This window comes from Lepidothrix coronata, unplaced genomic scaffold, assembly GCF_001604755.1.
Source record: "Lepidothrix coronata isolate B3197 unplaced genomic scaffold, Lepidothrix_coronata-1.0 Scaffold41, whole genome shotgun sequence".
Lineage (NCBI taxonomy): Eukaryota > Metazoa > Chordata > Aves > Passeriformes > Pipridae > Lepidothrix > Lepidothrix coronata.
Window position 1 is genome coordinate 874,413 of NW_016690221.1, and position 18,949 is coordinate 893,361.

Below are 18,949 nucleotides of genomic sequence, written 5' to 3' on the forward strand. Positions count from 1 at the left end.
TCCATTGCTTATCCTTTCCCCTTGCTCCTGCTATGATGAAAAGTAGCCTGATCTGTTCTGCTCTTTCCCCATCCAACTGGCAAGAATTTCGAGAGGATGGCAAAGGGAGTAAAGCTGAGCAAGCAAGCGATGGCTGTGGTGACCCCAGCAAACAGTTGCCTTGTCTGTGTCTAGAATTGGTCCTTTCATGTAAAACAACAGATTGTGTAATATATAAAAATAGCCAGAGGCATGTATTAATGAAGAAAAGGCAGCACTAACATGCAGCAGACAAATAGATTTCATGTGAATATTGGCGGAGTTCGACTGTTTTCTCACTTCTAATTGCAAGATGCCTTTGCAAAGTTTCACCAGAGCCAAAAATCCTTCCTCTCATACAGACCAGGCAGACCCACGAAACATCAGAGAGCACATTTACAACGTATTTAAATTCATTTGGAACCTGTTCCATGAAGGCCAAACACAAACCAGCTGAAGACTCCACTCACAACCAGAGATAGGCCACAGGCAGGCTGCCAGATCCCTCCTTTCTCTGCAGCACTAATTAATGGAAGGGCTGCTTCCCATTTGCTCCCATGTACCAAATTCTTTAAATTCAAGTTGAATACTGTTAACAAAGTAGACTTGATGCAAATCAACCACAAAAGCCACACTACATCCCCAGAGTGCCAAGTTCTGTGGTTTTGGTTTTTTTTTTTCCTTTCCTGAATCACACAGCAGCTTTCACTATGAAAGTAAATCTGCCAAAATCATAGGGCTTTTAAAGTATTCTATGTAAACCTGTATCATAAAGTTACAAACTTACATGTCTTAACACCTTTGTAGATCACATAAAAATCCACTAGAATCACAAGGAAAGACAGATTTTGTCCTTTTCTGCACAGAAAGAAAATTAACAACCCTTTGTAGTACCCAGCCACAAGTACTGACAGATACATTTTACTTCAGACAGTTTTGATTAATAAAAGTTAATTGGTAAACATAAGACATTACCTTCTGCTATATTTGATAAGTCACAAGCATTTTGCATCTATTTCCATAAAAATAGAGATATGTGAGGGGCCACAGGAGATAAACTGTTCCCAGGGATTTGTGAACAATTGCCACTTTTTAAGCATAAAGCAATAGTTTTCTTTTGCATATTTGCTCTTAAGAATGACTGCGACACTTTTAAATATTCTTATCTTGGCTGCATATTAAAATATTTCCATTTGTAGACAGAGCAGTTCAAAGATTGACAGAAAAATGGTTTCCCACAAAAGCACATTAGTTATTAGAGGATTATTCATGATTTGTCCCTAATAGCATATTTAGTTCTGATTAGAAAATGCAGCAGATGCAAAAAGTGAGCCCCGAAGTACGATGACAGTGAGTCTTCATATTTACTCACCTCTAAATTGGAGATGATTTTTTAAAAAACAGTGTATAGTTCACTTGCAAAGAGTAATGCTATTAACACTTCTTTCATAGTCCATATTTTCTTTCTCAAAGTACATTTGTCCCCAGAAAGCAACAAACTCATAAATCAACTTCTACTGCAAGCTGTGATAAGTAAATCATACTCAGAGCAAAAAGGTTTCCTTCCAGTGACACTTCCATTCCCTTTGTTTTACAAATTCCAAATCTATGATTAATAAGCGTAGTGGCACATAAAATGATTTTGTTCTTTATATGTGATCATCATAGGAAAAACAATATCCAGCAGTCAGATTTTCCTCTTCGACAGTGATCTTTGAAGTTTTATTGAAATTTACAGCTGTTGAAGATTGTGCTGAAAGATACTGGGAGCAGCTGAGGCCCATTAAAGCACAATATTAGTTCCAAGCAGCCACTTTTTTTCCGAGCAAAAAATATGGATTTTACAGTGCAGCAGCTTCCCCTGGCTTATGAAAAAAATATATATTAAAAAACCCTCTGTGGTTTGTGGCCCAAATTTGTAATGAAACATATTGGTCAAATCCCAAAACGTGCCTCTCATCTCATCAGCCAGACTGTCTCACCTGGGAGGAATCCACTTCCAAATGAGCCTTGCTAAAAGGCATGTTCTTGGCAGGAAGTTGTTTTTCTACTGTCCCTCTTCCACCTAAACTGGGCCGTGTCGCTCCCACACACTCTGCGCTCAGCACGTCACGGTCCCCAAAAACGACCTCAACCTTCCTCCTCCTCTCCCCCTCATCAAACCAACACACAAAATTCCACCCTAGAAGTTAAGAAACGCATATTTGAAACCTATATTTAAAACCTGTGGCAAAGAAATTACGTGCAGGGAGGGAAACAGCGAGGTTGAATCCAGACAAGTCAAACAGCTTTAGAAAATAATCCTGGGATTTGCTTACCCTGAGGTGTTCCCGTTATCCTCTGCTGAACACAGCAGACAATAATACTCACACCAGCCCACTGACAGCATCAGGGCTGCTCAAACTTGAAGAGATGATGGGAGATTTCCCTACAGCCCTTCATATGCATATAGGCCTTGGGGAGAGCAGTAAAACTTGATGTAAGATGATTCCCAGCGTTGCCTCTTCCCTCAAACTGAAATTACTCAACACAGCAGTTTGGTTAGATAAATGAATTAAGGGGTAGCAATGAATTTCAGTTTCAAGAAATAATTTAATTCTACCAAATAATCTTCTTTTTCAGGTACTGACTTCAAAATTAATGTGGAGCCTGTAAAAGGTACGAGCAGATAAAAATAATATTACAGGGGGTTTTGTCACATCTACTGCTCAGAGGTGTCACTCCATAATGCCACCAGACAAGAGATCTTCAAAACTTTAATCTTTTAAATTATTGCTCAGCTAATACATTGCAAAGTTGACAGTCTCTGAATTTATTGTTCGGTAATGATAATCATCACGATCTTAATGAAAGTATTTTCCAGTGTGTGTGAAAAGTAATTATGTGCAACTGGCACACGTTGTGTGACAGGCTGGTGTTTGTGGAGAAATGCATTGTGCCACCAGAACTGCTCACAAAAAAAGTGTTTGTTCTAAAGTGAAAAATGCATACATGGCACATTAAGTCAGCTGCTCTCATCAAAACAAACCCTAATCTAATGCTAGCACCAGCCCAAAATCTGATGTATTATTCTTAGATATTTTAATTTTTCTTATTTTTTAAAGTCTACTTAGCTACAGCTACTTTTTTTTTTTTTTTTGAGACTGCCATTAAGAGATTTACAATTTTACCTTTACAAACGACCAGTAACTCTGCACCAGCTTTGTGAGTGTTCAAAACCACAGCAAGTCACATTGGACAGCTGCTTGTACAATCAGTCAGCACCTTTAGTCTCTATAAGAGACTCTAATGACCAAACACATCCAAATGCACAATGAATTGATCTTAGTGCAAAAAACCAGATATTAACTCATGTGTGCCTAAAGACAATGCAATTCCTTGTCCCTTTCCAGTGCTTTGAAGTGCGTTTGTGAAGTATTTTGGTTCATGGACAGTTAATTAAGTGACTTAAATGCCCATCCAGCTAAAAGGGACACCCCAGGAGTGCCTTTATATGCCAAAAAATGAACTTTCCTGTTTTGTGTCAGACACAATTCCACTAACAAAAGACATGACTTAATATTCATCTAGCTGCAGCTTATTAGGGGAAAAAAATAGTTTCCCCTTGTAAGGACACTAATGAAGATGATAACAATGTCTGCATAGAAGTTTTCTTCTTAGAGAAGAAACCCAGAATAAATGAATTGATGGCCTTTCGGTGAAAAGTGCTTCCCTCAGAAAAAGGTAAGAAATCCTCTAAGAGTACTGAGAATTTAATTCCTCTGTACCACGACTGAAAGGTAATTGCAGACCTTGACGGTGCTACTGTCCTTTGTGCCTCTCCAAGGTACTGAACGTGCTCGTGTAAAGGAAGTTAAATGTGCTCTGCTTTTCAGGCTGATGAAGTACAGTCAGGCAAGGCAAGATGAATACTTGACAACCCAGAGCAGCAGCTTCTTTTGATGCAGCCACCTTTAGAGAGGCTGCTGGTTTGGGTAAGATGTGCAGGGAAACAGCGAAATCACCCCATCAGTCGAGACCCTGGATAACAGTGCAGCTGTAATTCCACATTGGTTTAACAGTGCATTTGGCAAACATTAATCTCTCCATGTGTAATGCAAAGTCTTTCCTTAAATTTCTTGGGGAATGTAAAATAATAATAAACTTGTCAAACCCTAATTCCACTCCTTGCTCACTTTCTCTTGTTCTTGATCTTCTGGTCTCCTCTCTGATCATCCACACTTTTCTAGCATGTACTAGCATGTACACATTTTCTAGCAGCTTCCTTCTAGAAACAGCCCTTGACAACATCAAGCTGAGGCTTTGGTGACAGATAATGCATAAAAGCCGAAATGAATATACACCCACACTGTACTAAGTGGTGGTGGGACGACAACAGCGACTTTTAGGACTTAAATTTTTAAATACACACCCTCCCATCGCTCTGGCTCTGCTGCAGATTTGTTAGTTGCCTTAAGTCATAAACTATAACAACAATCTCATGAGTATGTGCAGGCCATTTGCTTCACATTCATATATTATAGAGGGATTTGTTGACTTTACGTGCCTGCTCATTTCAGAGGAACTTGTCATCCCATTCTTGTTTTTATCTGTGGGCTTTAACAAAATATTACCAACACCACTAAAATGAGAACTACTATATAGTTATTTGCTGCAAAATCCCACCATGAGTAACACTAGCAGTTAAATTCAACAGAATATACAGTTTGAAAAAAATTGCCAATGTCTCAAAGGAAATTTTCTCCCAGAAAATGTCACAGCCATGCATACTGACAGAGTAAGAGTCACCATTTTGACTTAAAAAAAGGTGAAATCAAAGCTATCCACTGAAGCTTTCCCCCCCCAACCCAATTGAGAAGGGCATGTATGGACAGGACAAGGGGTAAATAGTTTTAAACTAAAAGAGGGTAGATGTAAGGAAGAAATTTTTCATGACTGAGTGTGGTAAGGCCCTGGCACAGGTTACCCACAGATGTGGTGGATGCCCCATCCCTGGGAACATTCAAAGCCAGGCTGGATGTGGCTCTGAGCAACCTGGTGTAGTTGCAGATGTCCCTGCTCACTGCAGGGGGTGGGACTAAGTGACTTTAAAAAGTCCCTTCCGACCCAAACTATTCTATGATCTGACAGAAGTAACAACTGTGTTAACAGGTATAATAATTACAAGAAAACACAAAGAAAAATAAAAGCCTTATTTGACATATTGTAAAGAACATTTAAAAAAATGCACATAGTGATACCATAGTTTTTGACAATTCAGCAGTTCTGTTATCTTGGCTCCCTAGAAACACACCACTTCTGGAATGCTGACCATCTGGCAGAATCCCCCCCATAAGTCTCCTAAATACCTGCATGTAGTGAAGGAGAACGACATCAGCATTTACTGCCTTAAAAGTGGTAGGGAAACCCTTCTGCAGAGCCAATTAAATGACATTCCTTGAAACGTCTTCAGAATTTATTTTTTCTCAGAACTGTTACGTGTGTGTTACTTTTGATCTTTCATCTCTCTCACATAAGGACAATTCAGCACATGCTCTGTTCCCACACCAGTGGTGACAGCAGCTCTCTGTACACGAGCATCAGCATCATTTTTATGGCATAAAAATGGTGCAGGGTTAAGAATGTGCACATTAAGGTGTTTGCATGAGTAAGAGTTAACTTTACCAACTATTTGAATTAACTGTACCAAACCCACCACTCCTGTCCCCATTTTTATGTCCTCAGTCCACGAACGCTGACAGTGATGTCACTCAGAAATCACTGTTACAGCTGACACACAATATTATGGCTGATTGATTGAGCCAAATCATTGTAAGCTTGTTTAAGAGCATTAAAAAAGCCTTATATTGATTTAGCAATATAAGGTACTTTTAATCAGATTAAAGAGCATCATGCAAGGTGGTTGTATCAATGTCACTGATGAGTTTAGCAGGAGATCCAGTCAGATGGATGCATCAGCCTAACTGGATCACTGGCTAAACTGATCAGTTAAATTGATACATCCCTTTGTGTGCAAAGAACAAGTTAAATGCACAGCTTGCTCCACAGATAAGAAACACTTTCCATAAGACATCTGTACATTTCTCAGGTTTTTATGCATCCTCTCCGTGTCTCAGGTTTTCCATATTTATAGGGCTGCCATATTTACTTCCTGAATTTCACAGACAGCAAGATGTGAGTGGATGCTCTCTGTTTTTTCCAATACTTTGAGACCTACTGCACACAGAGTGCTCTGATGATTGGTATGTGTACCATAAATCTGTCACCTCCTGAACTTAGCAGGTTTACTATCTGACATACATCAAACTTCCAACGAGGCTCACACTTTCAGCACATGCACTTCCACTGCAAAAGTACTCAGGAATTCCTACACAGGCCAGACAAATGTCTTCAAGTTCCTTCTAGACAAAATTTCTGACCAGGGAAATAAAATTTATATGGAAGCCCTGCTACAGAGCAGTGTTAGAGTTCTCCCATTTGTGAGTATTTCCACACTCCACGAGTTTCAAGTGATTCTACCCCAACAATCCCAACAGGGCAGGAATAAGAGTAAAGCACAGCAGATGAAAAACAGGATATTTATATCAACAAATACAGGACGTACATTTCCCTACTTGCAATTTCCCCAAACTGTAAGAAAACTCATGCAAAACTCATTTTCAGACACCACGTGCCTGCCTTGGTCACTCTGCTCTGTTCCCCTGCAAGGGTTCCCAAGAAACTCTCGGATACCGGGATAACAAGGCTTTGTCACCATCTGTGAGTTGATTTGGGTATTCTCAGCATTGACAAAAGAAAATTTGTGATGTGGCACAAGTGGAGGAAGTAGATTCTTAATGGTTAATAACTCAGGATTTGTCACTTAGCTCTCTTCGAGAGATTGCCCAGGAACCCATTGTTTCATCTTCCAGCTGTTTCCCATCAAATTACTATTAAATTATTCATAAATTATTACACAGTTTCTTCACATCCCTGCAATACTAATTTTCACAGTTTCAAAGTGCCTGTAATACCAGCTTTCAGGTTTAAAAAATGCACATAAGCAACAGCAGAATACACTGTGCAGATTAACAAAATTCAAATCCAAGAATACTTTTCCCTTTTTAATATAAACTCTAAAGACTCAGCACTCCTGGAACACAGCAATATCCCATTACCATCATCTGCTAGCACATCTAGCCCTTTGAACACGTGAAAATATAATACAGAAATAACCAGCAACATTCCTGGTATTTCAACAGTTTTCCAATAAACGAGACAAGATTTAATCTACATTTTTTAATGTTACAGTCAACCTCTTCAGTCTCTGTGCAGGTGAAAACACGAGATGGCTTCATAACTGTTTCAGGAAAGGATAAATGAGCACACCTTGAGATAATGTCTAATCAAAGTGCAAGTACTATGTCATTAGTGGGTGAGCTGCTAATTAGTCAAGAAGAACTACAATTGTCATCGTAGGCTAAAAAAACCCCAAAAAATAAACAATATTTAGAATTTTATAGTGAGGAAAACAGAACTAAGCATAAATCTGTAAAAAAACCCCCATGGATTCATAGATTAAAACCCAAAAATCTCAGTATTCATTAAGTTAGTCCACTCAAGTAAACGTAATTGAGAGATGAGCATTTCCTTTTCCAAAACGTATCCTGAAAATGAATAGCGTGAAGGGAGCGCAGACATTCTGCATATCCAGCCCCTTATGCTGCACCAGGACCATTAAAACCACATGAATTATTTTGTCAAACTGCTTCAGAAGTTCAGAGATAGTCTTAAAATAGTAATTTATCTCCAACTCAGTATGAACGAGGTTACTTTATTCTCTTTAAACCTTAATTAGTGTACTTAGAATGTAAGCTGTGTTATCAAATACAATTAATCATATTTTAGGGTGGGTGCATTTTGAGCTTTAAATCGACTTACATTCTGCTGCTTGGGATAATCTTGTGCCCGTCTCTAAACCACGTCACTTGGGGTCTTGGATAGCTCAGGATGCGTGGGAAGTTCAGAACTGCAGCTTGTCCTTCAGTCACTGTTTTCCTCTGGTCCGTGTCCATGAAATTCCCCATGTCTGCAAATTAAAAAATGATGCTCAGAGTCCTGGAAGTTCTTGTCTCTCCCCTCATTTCTTTTCGGAGGACAGAGTAACAACCGTGTTTCCAGCAGCCACTGGCACTGCTGTAATTAGTCAACAGGACACAAGAGATCATGGGACAGTTCTGATGTCGATCTATACAGAGTCAGATGAACATAAGGCATGAAGGAAACCCAAGTGCTGCTGGAGCATCCATCAGAAGTCCTGAATGGCCCCAGTGCTCTGTGGCAATAACTGAGTGGTTTTAACTGGAAGTGACATTTTAATGGAGGTTTGTTTGGTTTGGATTGTTGGGGGTTTTTTTTGCAATGCAAAGGAATGCTCGTGGTGTATATGAATTTATCAATTTTTTGGTCATCCTTTTTTTTTTTAAACCACTGCTACACAAACAGACAAGCAGCTCTATCATTGTAGTCAAGGCAATGGATAGTCAGAGCTATGCAAGTGAGCCACTACATCCAGATGGATTCCAAAATAACAAGGCCACAGTCATGTTGGGAGCTGTCAGTTCTGGCACTACACTATGATTTCAGTAGTTGCCTGTGGATCTCCAGCATTTACAAAAGCATCCCTGGTCTCAGAGAGCAGCTTTTAACAAAAATTTTAATGGAAGAAAGCAATCTACCACTGCTGAACCTCTGCCTCTGAAGGCTTTATTTCACAGGTAAGCTCACATATCTGGGGAGTCCCCCAAAAAATTCAGAGAATGTTTTCTTCTTGTTTTTCTTTTGCCTCTTGTATCTCATTCTTAGCCATTAAAATAAACAGGGCTGTAGGCTCTTACTTCTTTACCCTCCAAAGAACTTCTATGCATTTTAATTTGATTTAAACTAAGGAACTGACACACACACACACACACACAGAGAACTATTCTGGCTTCTGTCAGTGAATTCCCTTCTTTTTTTTTTTTTTTTTTTTTTAAGGACCACAGGGTTCTCTCCAAGTCCTGTGCAGCAGAGAGGGATGTAAAGGACTTAGGAAAGAGAAGACTTGCTGTCAGGTCTGTGAATGGCAGGAGATGAGAAGAGACAGAACAAGAGCAGAAATTAAAAACACATGGTATTTTAAAGAAGCTTTAATCATCTTTGTGATTTTCAAGTTATTTATTCAGAGATAATCAGCATTGTACTTCCTCTGTTGCTCCATATTCCTCACAACTGTAATCAGATCAGCTACTTGAAAAGAAGTTTCAAACCGCGTAGGTGGATCTAATTAACTTCACTGTCATATGATTATTTCAGTTTTCACAATCCAAGAGTTTTAAAGCCCATTCTGTAATTAAGATTTACTCAGCAGTTTTCTCTCAAATATCTGTTCCCATTCAGCTAAGCAATATGTTAGCATGTGTTGAGAATATTTTTTAAATTATTGAACAAGTTCCCTGCTACTTCAGATATCTGGGACATGGAAAATACCTCAGATCTTTCTCAGTGCACATTATAATTATACCTTTCAATTTTTCACTTGAGATCTTGAGCTGAAGTGTATTGGGAAGCATCCTCTATCCACTGGCAAAAATATATCATTTCCAGTGAATCCTTAGGAGTAAAATGTCTAAAATAAAACTCCCTGTAAGTCTTGATGAATGCACAAGACGATTTTAGGAGTCCCTTGGAATGTTGCTTTCTGATATGTTTTCAAGAATAACCAAAAAGTAATGTATGACAAAATACCAGGAACTTCATTACATCCACACAGCTTCATTCAATTTAGATCAAGAATGTTAAGACAGAGAAAACAATCACATGGTATCAGTAGCTACCCTGGGTGAAGGAGGAAGAGGATATTTAAAACTTGTGGGACACTTTCATCTGCAGGAATAAAAAGCAAATCTGAGTGGCAATTTCACTATAGAAGCCATATTTGTCACTATAGGCTCAAGACCAGAAGTCTTCCAAGCCATATAAGATCTGGTTTGCTTTGTCTCAGTGTTTTTATCAATAAAAATAAATAAATAAATAAATTCTGACAGAGAGTCTTAAGAGAGAGCTTTTTAGCTTTGTTCAGCAATGCAGAGCTACAAATTAAATGGGGGGGGGGGGAACTTAAACTGAAGAAAAGCAAACAATTGCATTTCTTTCTCTCTTCAGAACAACCAACCACACACACAGACCAGCCTGGAGAAACAAAACACTTCACTGCAAATCTTACCCTCATTCAGAGGGGAATAAAACTGTCTTTTCAGGAGACAGGATTCTTCAGCAGCAGCATCAAGGTAAAGTATTCCTGTTGTCTCCTTCTCACTGTTCCCACAAGTACTTCCTTGGGAATTGCTCCCTCTGCTCTGTCAGTACAACTGCTTGTGCAGCTGGGTAGGGAACAGGACGGGGAGGAGGGGGGAAAGAACTGCTTTAACAACCTGACAAAATAATTGTTCCTTTTTTTTCCAAATTTTGGAGAAGTTGCCCAGTCCACAGCTGCACAAACAAGTTTTCCTGCTGGGCCCAAAGGGATCGTGTGCTACACTGCAGTGCAAGAGCGGGAACGATCAGTGGGACGGAGGAGGAAATGGGTACATTTTTCTCTGGTGCTGCTGCCAAAGCCTTTGTCCCCTGAAAACACACCTGGAGATGCAACTCCAGAGGCATCCAGGCTCCTCTAATGGCTCAGTGCTGCACAATGAGGAGCATCTCACCCTCACCTTCCCCTGCTAACCCTGCTCGTCACCCCAGACCTTGCTCAGAGTTATGTTCACTCACACCAGCTTTCTGTAGATCCTCTGTGACCTGACAGAATTCACTAAAACTGAAGAAGAATATTTGGAAAAGTACTTGCAAGGGTCTGACAGACATCAGGGTGAGCATAAGGTCACTGCACAGCAGGGGCATAAGGGTTGGTAGAAGTCAGGGAAGGAAACCCCCAGTTTAGCAGCAGTTTATTTTTACTTTAGCTCCCAGCAGCTCTGAAACAATAGGGAGATCAAACATCAAATTACTGGTATTACTGACATTACAGATATAGTAACATCATCTACTGTAATTCAGTAAACTGATGAATATGATACCAAAACTTACATAATGCCATTTGCAGCTGGTTTTATTTTAAAACACAGGAAATTCCATGTAATTTCCCTCATTGACATACTGATTAACTTGAATCAGTTCCTTCAAATTGGGTTTCTAATAAATAATTCAATTTCTCTAAATTCCACTTATCAAGTGACATTTACTGCAACTGAATTTCCAGTTACTGACCCTGAGGAGAAGAAATCTGATCCATTTACCACTTCTTAGGCACAGTATGCAAATCTATCTATTTTGAATTTTTTTTATGCTTTTACTACGAAAAAAAAAAATAAGGCCTAATTTTATTGCTAATTCCAAAGACGTTATTTGGATTATATTTCCTACACGTTAACTGAAAAACAGAAAATTAAGAGTATGTGATCATTTCTTATGTCATGTTCCCTGGCACTAACTCCTGAGAAAACCAACTAAACCTTTCCTAATGGCAGCTGGATCGCAAAAATTCTGCACAGTCGAAACTGAAGTGGTGCAAACACTGGAGGGTTTGCTTCAGGAAGGTGTTGAGAACAGATTTTAAAGCATTGTTGTGAAACTGCTGATTTTGTATCACAGGGATTACGATCTGAAAGCTGCCTGGCGTTATCTCCACCACATCGTTCTCTCTCAGGTATCTGCTGCTGTCCTCTGGGCCTTTTTGGTGGTGGTGTTTTGATTGATAGTTTTGTGCTGTATGGCCTTGCTTAATCCCTGTGTATTCAGGGAAAGGTAAAATAGTTTTCTCATGTACAGCTGCCTCCAAACGCTCTCTTTTGATGGCTCTGAACCCCTCAAAGTTTGTTCTAAAGATTTCATGTTGCACCACTTTGAGCTGCTTCCCAGAGACACCCTAGAGTATGAAACTTCTTGTGATGCAATAATTTAAAAACTTGTTAATTATGATATCTAATGACTTTTCAGGCTAACAAGTGTTACTGGTATGTTGTTTCTCTCCCCACAGAAAGAATCAGCCACAGAAGAACTCCCATTCCAACGTACATGCCACTTGGACTTCAGATCTCCTCTGCAGCAGGGCCCCCATCCTGTTCCGTACAATGCACTGATAAAATCCAGCATCAGACCTCTGCAGAGCTGGGATGATGTACCTGCAAGACAAAATGCAGAATTATAGTGCACTTCTGCCTGTTTTACACGTTGCCTTAAATGCTTATTGTATTTTTTTCTGGCAAGCAGCATTCTCGTATCATCTCTGGTCTTTGAGTACAATACTGTCTGTCATACAAAAAAACACAACAAAAAAAACCCAGAACAAAATGCATGAAATATCTTTCAGTCTGAAGTTCTGGATGTGATAAATACCAAGTATATCCAACAATTCTTTTGAAATATAGACTTAAATTTTTTCCTTAGTTTTCTCCACCTTCATTCCTCAGGCTGGTGAAAGCAGCCTGATAATTTGTTCAGAGGAGGGACAAGAAGACTGCAAACTAAATGTGGGTATTAGGAAGACTTGCAAGGAACATCGAAGCTGTCCAATGAAAAAAATGTGATTATTCCACTGTAATTCAGAGGAATTCTGGAAATGACGCCATGTGCTGTATGTTGTGTTTGTTCTGCCCTTCACTGTGCTTAAACAGACACTTAGTCCACTAATGCTCACCTTCCTCCTTCAGCTACATCTGATTACTCAACATGAAAATGAGCTGATAGGCACAGTTTTAATGGGACTAAAACACATGAATAATAGAGATAATCCTGCATTAAACAAACATTAATCAAAAGCACATATTCCCCCAGTCACCTTCAGGAGATATTATGGTAGGATTAATGAAAGTCTTTATGAAAGATAAGGAAAAAGAAAACTGCTGAATTTTAATCTTCAAAATTTAAATCCACTAAGAGAAAACATCTCTTCTTAGATACACTGCACACACCCACACACAGAGCTTAATATCTGAGCAGGATCAGACACCAGAAAAACAAAGGAGGTAGAAGAATCTGGTGTGATAAATGCAGGCTCTAATCACTGCATGGTGCAATAAATACACTATAGGAAACAGGTCATACAACCAAATATGGGGAATTAAAAGAGAGTCCAACACCATGGACAAATTTTAGGGATTCCTGGGAGACCCCGGCAGCAAAGTGACAGCAAACACAGCAATCGGAATCATTTCCTTCTCTGCCAGGGAGCTGATTGTTGTAAAACATAATTATTAAAAAAATAAATTTAATATTCTGGCAAGTAAATACTGAAAATTAATTTGTACAATTCATTTTACCAGACAGTTTACAGCTTAGCAGGTTTTTTTCCTCTCATAAAGGTTTAGCATCCTACTTGGCCAACATTTAGTGCATTGGCTTTTCTATTAAATAAAGCCAAAATTAAAGGCTTCTTTTTTGGGTATTCAGCTGTACTAAAATAGTAATTCAGAGTTAGTTTTGCTGCCACCAGGACAAAACAAATCAATTAGATCAGAAGTGTCCTACTTTGGTTTTCTTTTCTGACTTATTAATGTTTCAGCAGGAAACATTCTTAACATGTTGCCTGAAGAAATGAAAATCTTTTAAAAATTTACAGTGAAAATGTCATCTACCTTGGAAATTCCAAGGGAGCCCCAACCTACTGAGCAGCTGGATTCTCAGCGGACCTACTGGGTATGATGTGCAGGTAAGGGAAGCAAAATTAGAAGAACTTAATAATAAAAGTGAAAAAAAAAAGAGATGGGACATATGGTTATACTATTTGAGACTAACTTCAAAATTACAAACCTGGGCAAGAGATAAATATTAATGGAATTTCTGATTCTGTGTTTACAATTTTAAACAGTCTTTATGCACCTCACGTGTCTTATTTTTTAAAATATACTTTTTTTATTGACCCAACAGTCTTAATAATGCTTTTTTGTGCTATGCTTTCCCCTTTCTGCTTATTTTCTCATCTTCAAGAAGGGATATAAATAGTGCTTTCTAAATTCAAAACAAGACTTTCTTCCCCACAATGAATTTATATCAAAAGTTAATACAATTTCCTCCAGTGACAAGACATAATTTTGCTTTATTTTTGTCTACGCTCTCAACTTGCAAGAAGATCTTCCCATTGTATAGATGCCAGGAGGCTACTTAAGGTTTCTGGGGATCTCTGCAAGGACTTTAGAAAGTCAGAGTCGACAGTTTCTTCATTTTGAGTGGAACAGCCAACCAGAAACTGGTGCTTGGAAAGTTTCTGTGGAAAGATGTAAAGCGACAAGCGGAAAGGGAGCTCCGAGGGAAGCCTTGCAGAGCGGAACATGCTCCATCACCACACTGCCAGGAGTCAGTTTAAGGATGGAGGGCTATCAGACACCCAAGGAGAAATGCACTAACACTTATATTTCCTCCCTAATTTAAAATTGAAACCCTCATTTGAATTTCAAATGCTCCGAGAGTTAAAAGCGAACCTATAGGCTACAGGATTTAATAGCCATAATTATGAACACAGAATTAAAAGCAAATGTATTTTATTGGATAGTCATGTAACTTATTATCTATTCAAACTTTCTAACAAGGGACTTACGTATCAAGTGATCTCACTTTTTTTATGCAGAATAAAATTAAAATGTGTCCGATGTTAAAAACACAAATAGAATAATCAGATTATTTAAAGTAACTTGAAATATTATATGGCTGCTGAGACCTAATCTTAGTTTCTTAAATTCATATAAATTTCAGGCCACGAAAGCAAATATGGAGGACACACCTGGTCCCAAACTCAATTCAAAAGAAAACAAGGTGGGGGAGGAACCAAAAAAGAAAAAGGTCACTGCTTGAACTTTAAAGCCTCTTAACTTCTAGACATAAGCAGAATTGCCACTGCAGTCAGCAGCACTGATTTGTTTCCATTATGTGTATCTCAGATCACAAAGAATTTATAAGGTTGTTTTATAAATTCTTAATCCAGTCCAGTGTATGCACAGTCACTGTAAGAGCCAGGCTTTGCACATAATCAGCTTCGTTAGACAAAGAAAAGCTGTTCATTCGGGGTCACCAAGGTCAAAATGCAAAGACTCCAATTAGTTCTTTACTCACTTGGGGTGTTATAATAATATATTTTCAGCCTGTTACAATATAGACATTACTTTAACCGAGGCTCACTAAGTAATATCAATTACCAAAACTCTTTGATCGATGATTCAAATTGCAGCAGAAGTCACTTACTCAGGAAGATTCGTGCATTTAAACAGACTATTTACCCATGAGAACTGCAGAGTAAACTATTATGGGGTCAAAGTTTAAATTCTGCAACTGGAATTTTTATGTCTAAGCATATCTTTTCCCTGCTTTCATTCATCCTTATGCACCTATGCCATATAATCTTTTTTTCGAAGCTTAAAGCTTTCCATTTCTATATAATCAAAGTCCTGTTTGGTTTATGTCTGACTGTGGTGTAGTAATAGCAGCAGGGCTTCAACTTCTAAATTAGTATTTTCTATCAATGTTTTATTATTATAAACCAGTAGTTGCCCATCTTCTAAATCACCTCTGCATCAAATGTTTTAATTAGAAATAGAACTAAGAACAATATAAAAAATGTAGAATTATTAAATATACCTTGAATCATGACCTGACATTCACTAGACTAAATTAAATGCAATGATGAGAAACAAAGGACTGATTGCAGGTGTGTGTAAACAGAGCTTGGCAAAGGTGTTCCAAGATCCTAACTCACACTGCAATACACAGTAAAATTCTCATTTTGTATTAGGGTGTCCACTTGGTTAAGAAATACCATGGCATTCTGATCTTATTTCAAAATGTCACACGTTCTTATTCAGGTTTCTCCTAATATCATGAAATGTCAGTCTCCCAGTGACGAGCACATCTACAAGGCTTGAGTTCTAACCTTTGCTTGTTGTTGATTCCATGTTCATGTTGTTTGTCCTCCCACACCATTTTTTATCCCACTTTTCTCAGCACCTTCTGCATTAAAAGCTGTTTTCAGCTCCTTCTGCTGAGCAACTACAACTGACTCTGCTGTTGTTGATCCAAACAAGTGGCGCTTACACAAAGTGATGCTCAAACATTCTGTGATTTGTTGTGCTATTAGAGATTATTTTCTAGAAAGTGTTCACAAATCTCCCCTATATGTGCATGTGGCTCATTTTTGAGGTAGCAGGGCATCTCAAGGCTTGAAAACAGGACTAGGTGGGCTCATCTAAATCAAAAGTCTTGCACTTCCAGGAAACTTCACATAAAAGTGTGGTTGGAAGCATTTGGTAAATACTTTATGCTAAATGTTCTAAATCACCCCCAAAAGTTTAAAAAAGTCATTTAAGGGACTTTTTTCCTCTTTGCTCGGTAAATGTAAATAAAATCAAAAATAGATCTAATATTAGCTTACAATTTTGGAAATATTTAAGGTAAGTAATTATGGACTACCTGGTGGACCAATATATAACTTCATATCATAACCTGCATTTTTATACTGAATTTTACTGCAATTTCTATCTGTAGTGATGAAGCACAAGTTTTCTCTGCCTAAACTCATGTAATACCAAAAATGCAGTATTTAGCTTGGTTTGCTAAAGGTGCAGGTGTTATACAAGGGCTCTGTTTGGCACAAATCCATCCCTCATAACTTCTGAATTCACCAGGAAATTTCTACAAAATATGAGAGCAGCAAGTAAGCTGCATAAATGTTAAATTCTCTAAAGTTACAAAAATTGCCAACCACACAGAGAAGACCCAGTCAATACTCCCACATTAAAGAAAAGCAGACAAAATTGGCTGTTTGACACTTTGATACTTGGCCAGTCATGTGCTACCTATCAGCACAAATGTAGCTCTGATAAGCCACTTCATGGTTTTTCTCCTGTTTGATGGGAAGTCTGTGGGATGGGGAGGGAGTCGGGGAGGTCCCGGGGGCAAAGTGCATAATCATTAAAGAACAGTCTGTTAAACTATCAGCTTAATTTTGGCATTCTTAGCAGTGAAACAGAGAGGTTTGTGTGGAATTTAATGCAGACCACATTCTTCTGGATCTGATTGCAAAGAACAGTCCCACTGAGCTCAGCTCCCTTCCAGGAGGAGTCACATCACGTGGAACATTTAGCTGACGAATTATGTCTCCTATTTATACAAATACAGGTAAGGTTGCATCTCCAGCAAAAAGTATTTTTGGTACTCAAAAATTCTGTGTTAAGGCCTATGTTTTGAAGCGTTAAACACTCTTAGCAAAGGAGATTCTCTCAGAGATCTCACCTGTTTACTAAACCCAGTCTTCTTTCATGATAAAAAAACCAGTGGCCACGTGTCTGTCTCTACAAAGCTCCTCAGGGTACTGAGGAATTGGGGAGTGGCATTTGTTTTGGGTGGTTGGTCTTTTTTGGCAATTACACTTAGAGAAGGTGATTATATAGATTATTTACTTATATTCACTGGAGTAGGAGGTGATTTCGCTGTCGTTGTGTAACCACTTGAATTCCAAGGGCCAGCTGCCTTCGGCAAGGCACGTCAGGACCAGTCGGTTCCCTTCCAGGTGTATCTGGGGCAGGCCCGGTTCTGTCTTGAAGTAGGGTGCAACATCATCTGAAACACAAAGGGAAAAATGGCTTTGGAGGCTACTGAAGAAAACAGGGGATACACCACTGATATTTAGCTCATTTCTTTTCAAAATGGACATCGTGAAACAAGAAACGACACAATTCCGTTCAGGCTTCATCATAACTAAGCTTTATTTCAGAGGCAGAATCCCCAAGATCTTTATAACCTTAGTCCTTGTCCACTCAGACAAGCTTTTGTCCATGTTTACTGTTTACCCCTATGAGAATTCCAGCATTGTCTGCTGTGGCAGGCAGTGATCAGCCCTATTGGCTTCCCCCCCCCATCTGTGAGGATTAAATCCACTAGAAGCTTTTTTTTTTTTTCATTTCTTGAATAGAAACCAGAAGAGTAATCTTGGATAGAAATGATTATCACAGCAGGAGAAGTCTCAGGGTAAATAAAGAATTTTGATAGGGAAAAGAAGTTAGGAAAAAAACACCTCACAAAATCACAAGTTTAATGTATTTTCCAACATTCTTGCCAACTAAAATGTGTTAAATTATATTACCTGAAGCCACTAACAGATTTTGAATTAGGGTTCTTCAATAATATGCAAGGGTCACATGTAGTCTCAAACTCTTGTGTATCACAGATACTCAAAATACTCCAAAGCAGCAAAATCCTTGATGGGTAAATTGCCAAATCCCTACTCAAACACAGATTTATTCTGAGTCCACACCTGCTGGAGATCCACCCCAATCACCTCTGGAAGATGAAGTTTTTCACACTTCATGTGTCAAACTTCTACTTGTAACTAAAGGCTTAATCTTAGAAGTGTACAAATACCTTCTAAAGCAAAATTAACATTGAATAATAGAATGGCCAGGGTTGGAAGGGATTTTAAAGATCATCCAGTTCCACCCCCTGCCACGGACAGGGACACCTTCCACTAGCCCAGGTTGCTCAGAGCTCCATCCAACCTGCCTTAAACCATTCCAGGGAGTTTATGTCTATATATAAAACTCACAAGTTATATTCAAAGTCAGAGATTTAATCCAAAATACGAATAATATTTAATAGCCAGATGATACTGAAATCTGCTTTTAAGAGTGCGGGGTGTGTACTTTATACATAAAATACCAAAAAACCCCAAGATATACAAATGTTGTCCCAGTGCAAGTAATGGTTCAGTTAAACTGCTAACCTTTCATTTAAAATTTATTTTAGATAAGCTCAGGCATTTTTATACTTGCTATTTAAAGACTTCAAGATTTTATTTTTTTTTTTTTACAGTTTATAGAGAAGTGACCTCATGTACTATTCAAGGCTGGCTGAAATTCTTGACTCCACAGGT

The 18,949-nt window shown here is 38.6% G+C and overlaps 1 protein-coding gene across 2 annotated transcripts in view; it reads right to left on the reverse strand.

The window, feature by feature from the left end:
* Positions 1–18,949, reverse strand: part of SDK1 (sidekick cell adhesion molecule 1) — a 392,652-nt gene that overhangs the window by 265,339 nt on the left and 108,364 nt on the right. For both annotated transcript variants that reach the window (XM_017813542.1, XM_017813541.1), the window contains exons 3-5: positions 17,481–17,640; positions 12,112–12,218; positions 7,939–8,086 (exon numbers count right to left, since the gene is read on the reverse strand). In XM_017813542.1, the coding sequence (XP_017669031.1) occupies positions 7,939–8,086; positions 12,112–12,218; positions 17,481–17,640 (415 nt within the window). The remainder of the gene's footprint in view (positions 1–7,938; positions 8,087–12,111; positions 12,219–17,480; positions 17,641–18,949) is intronic.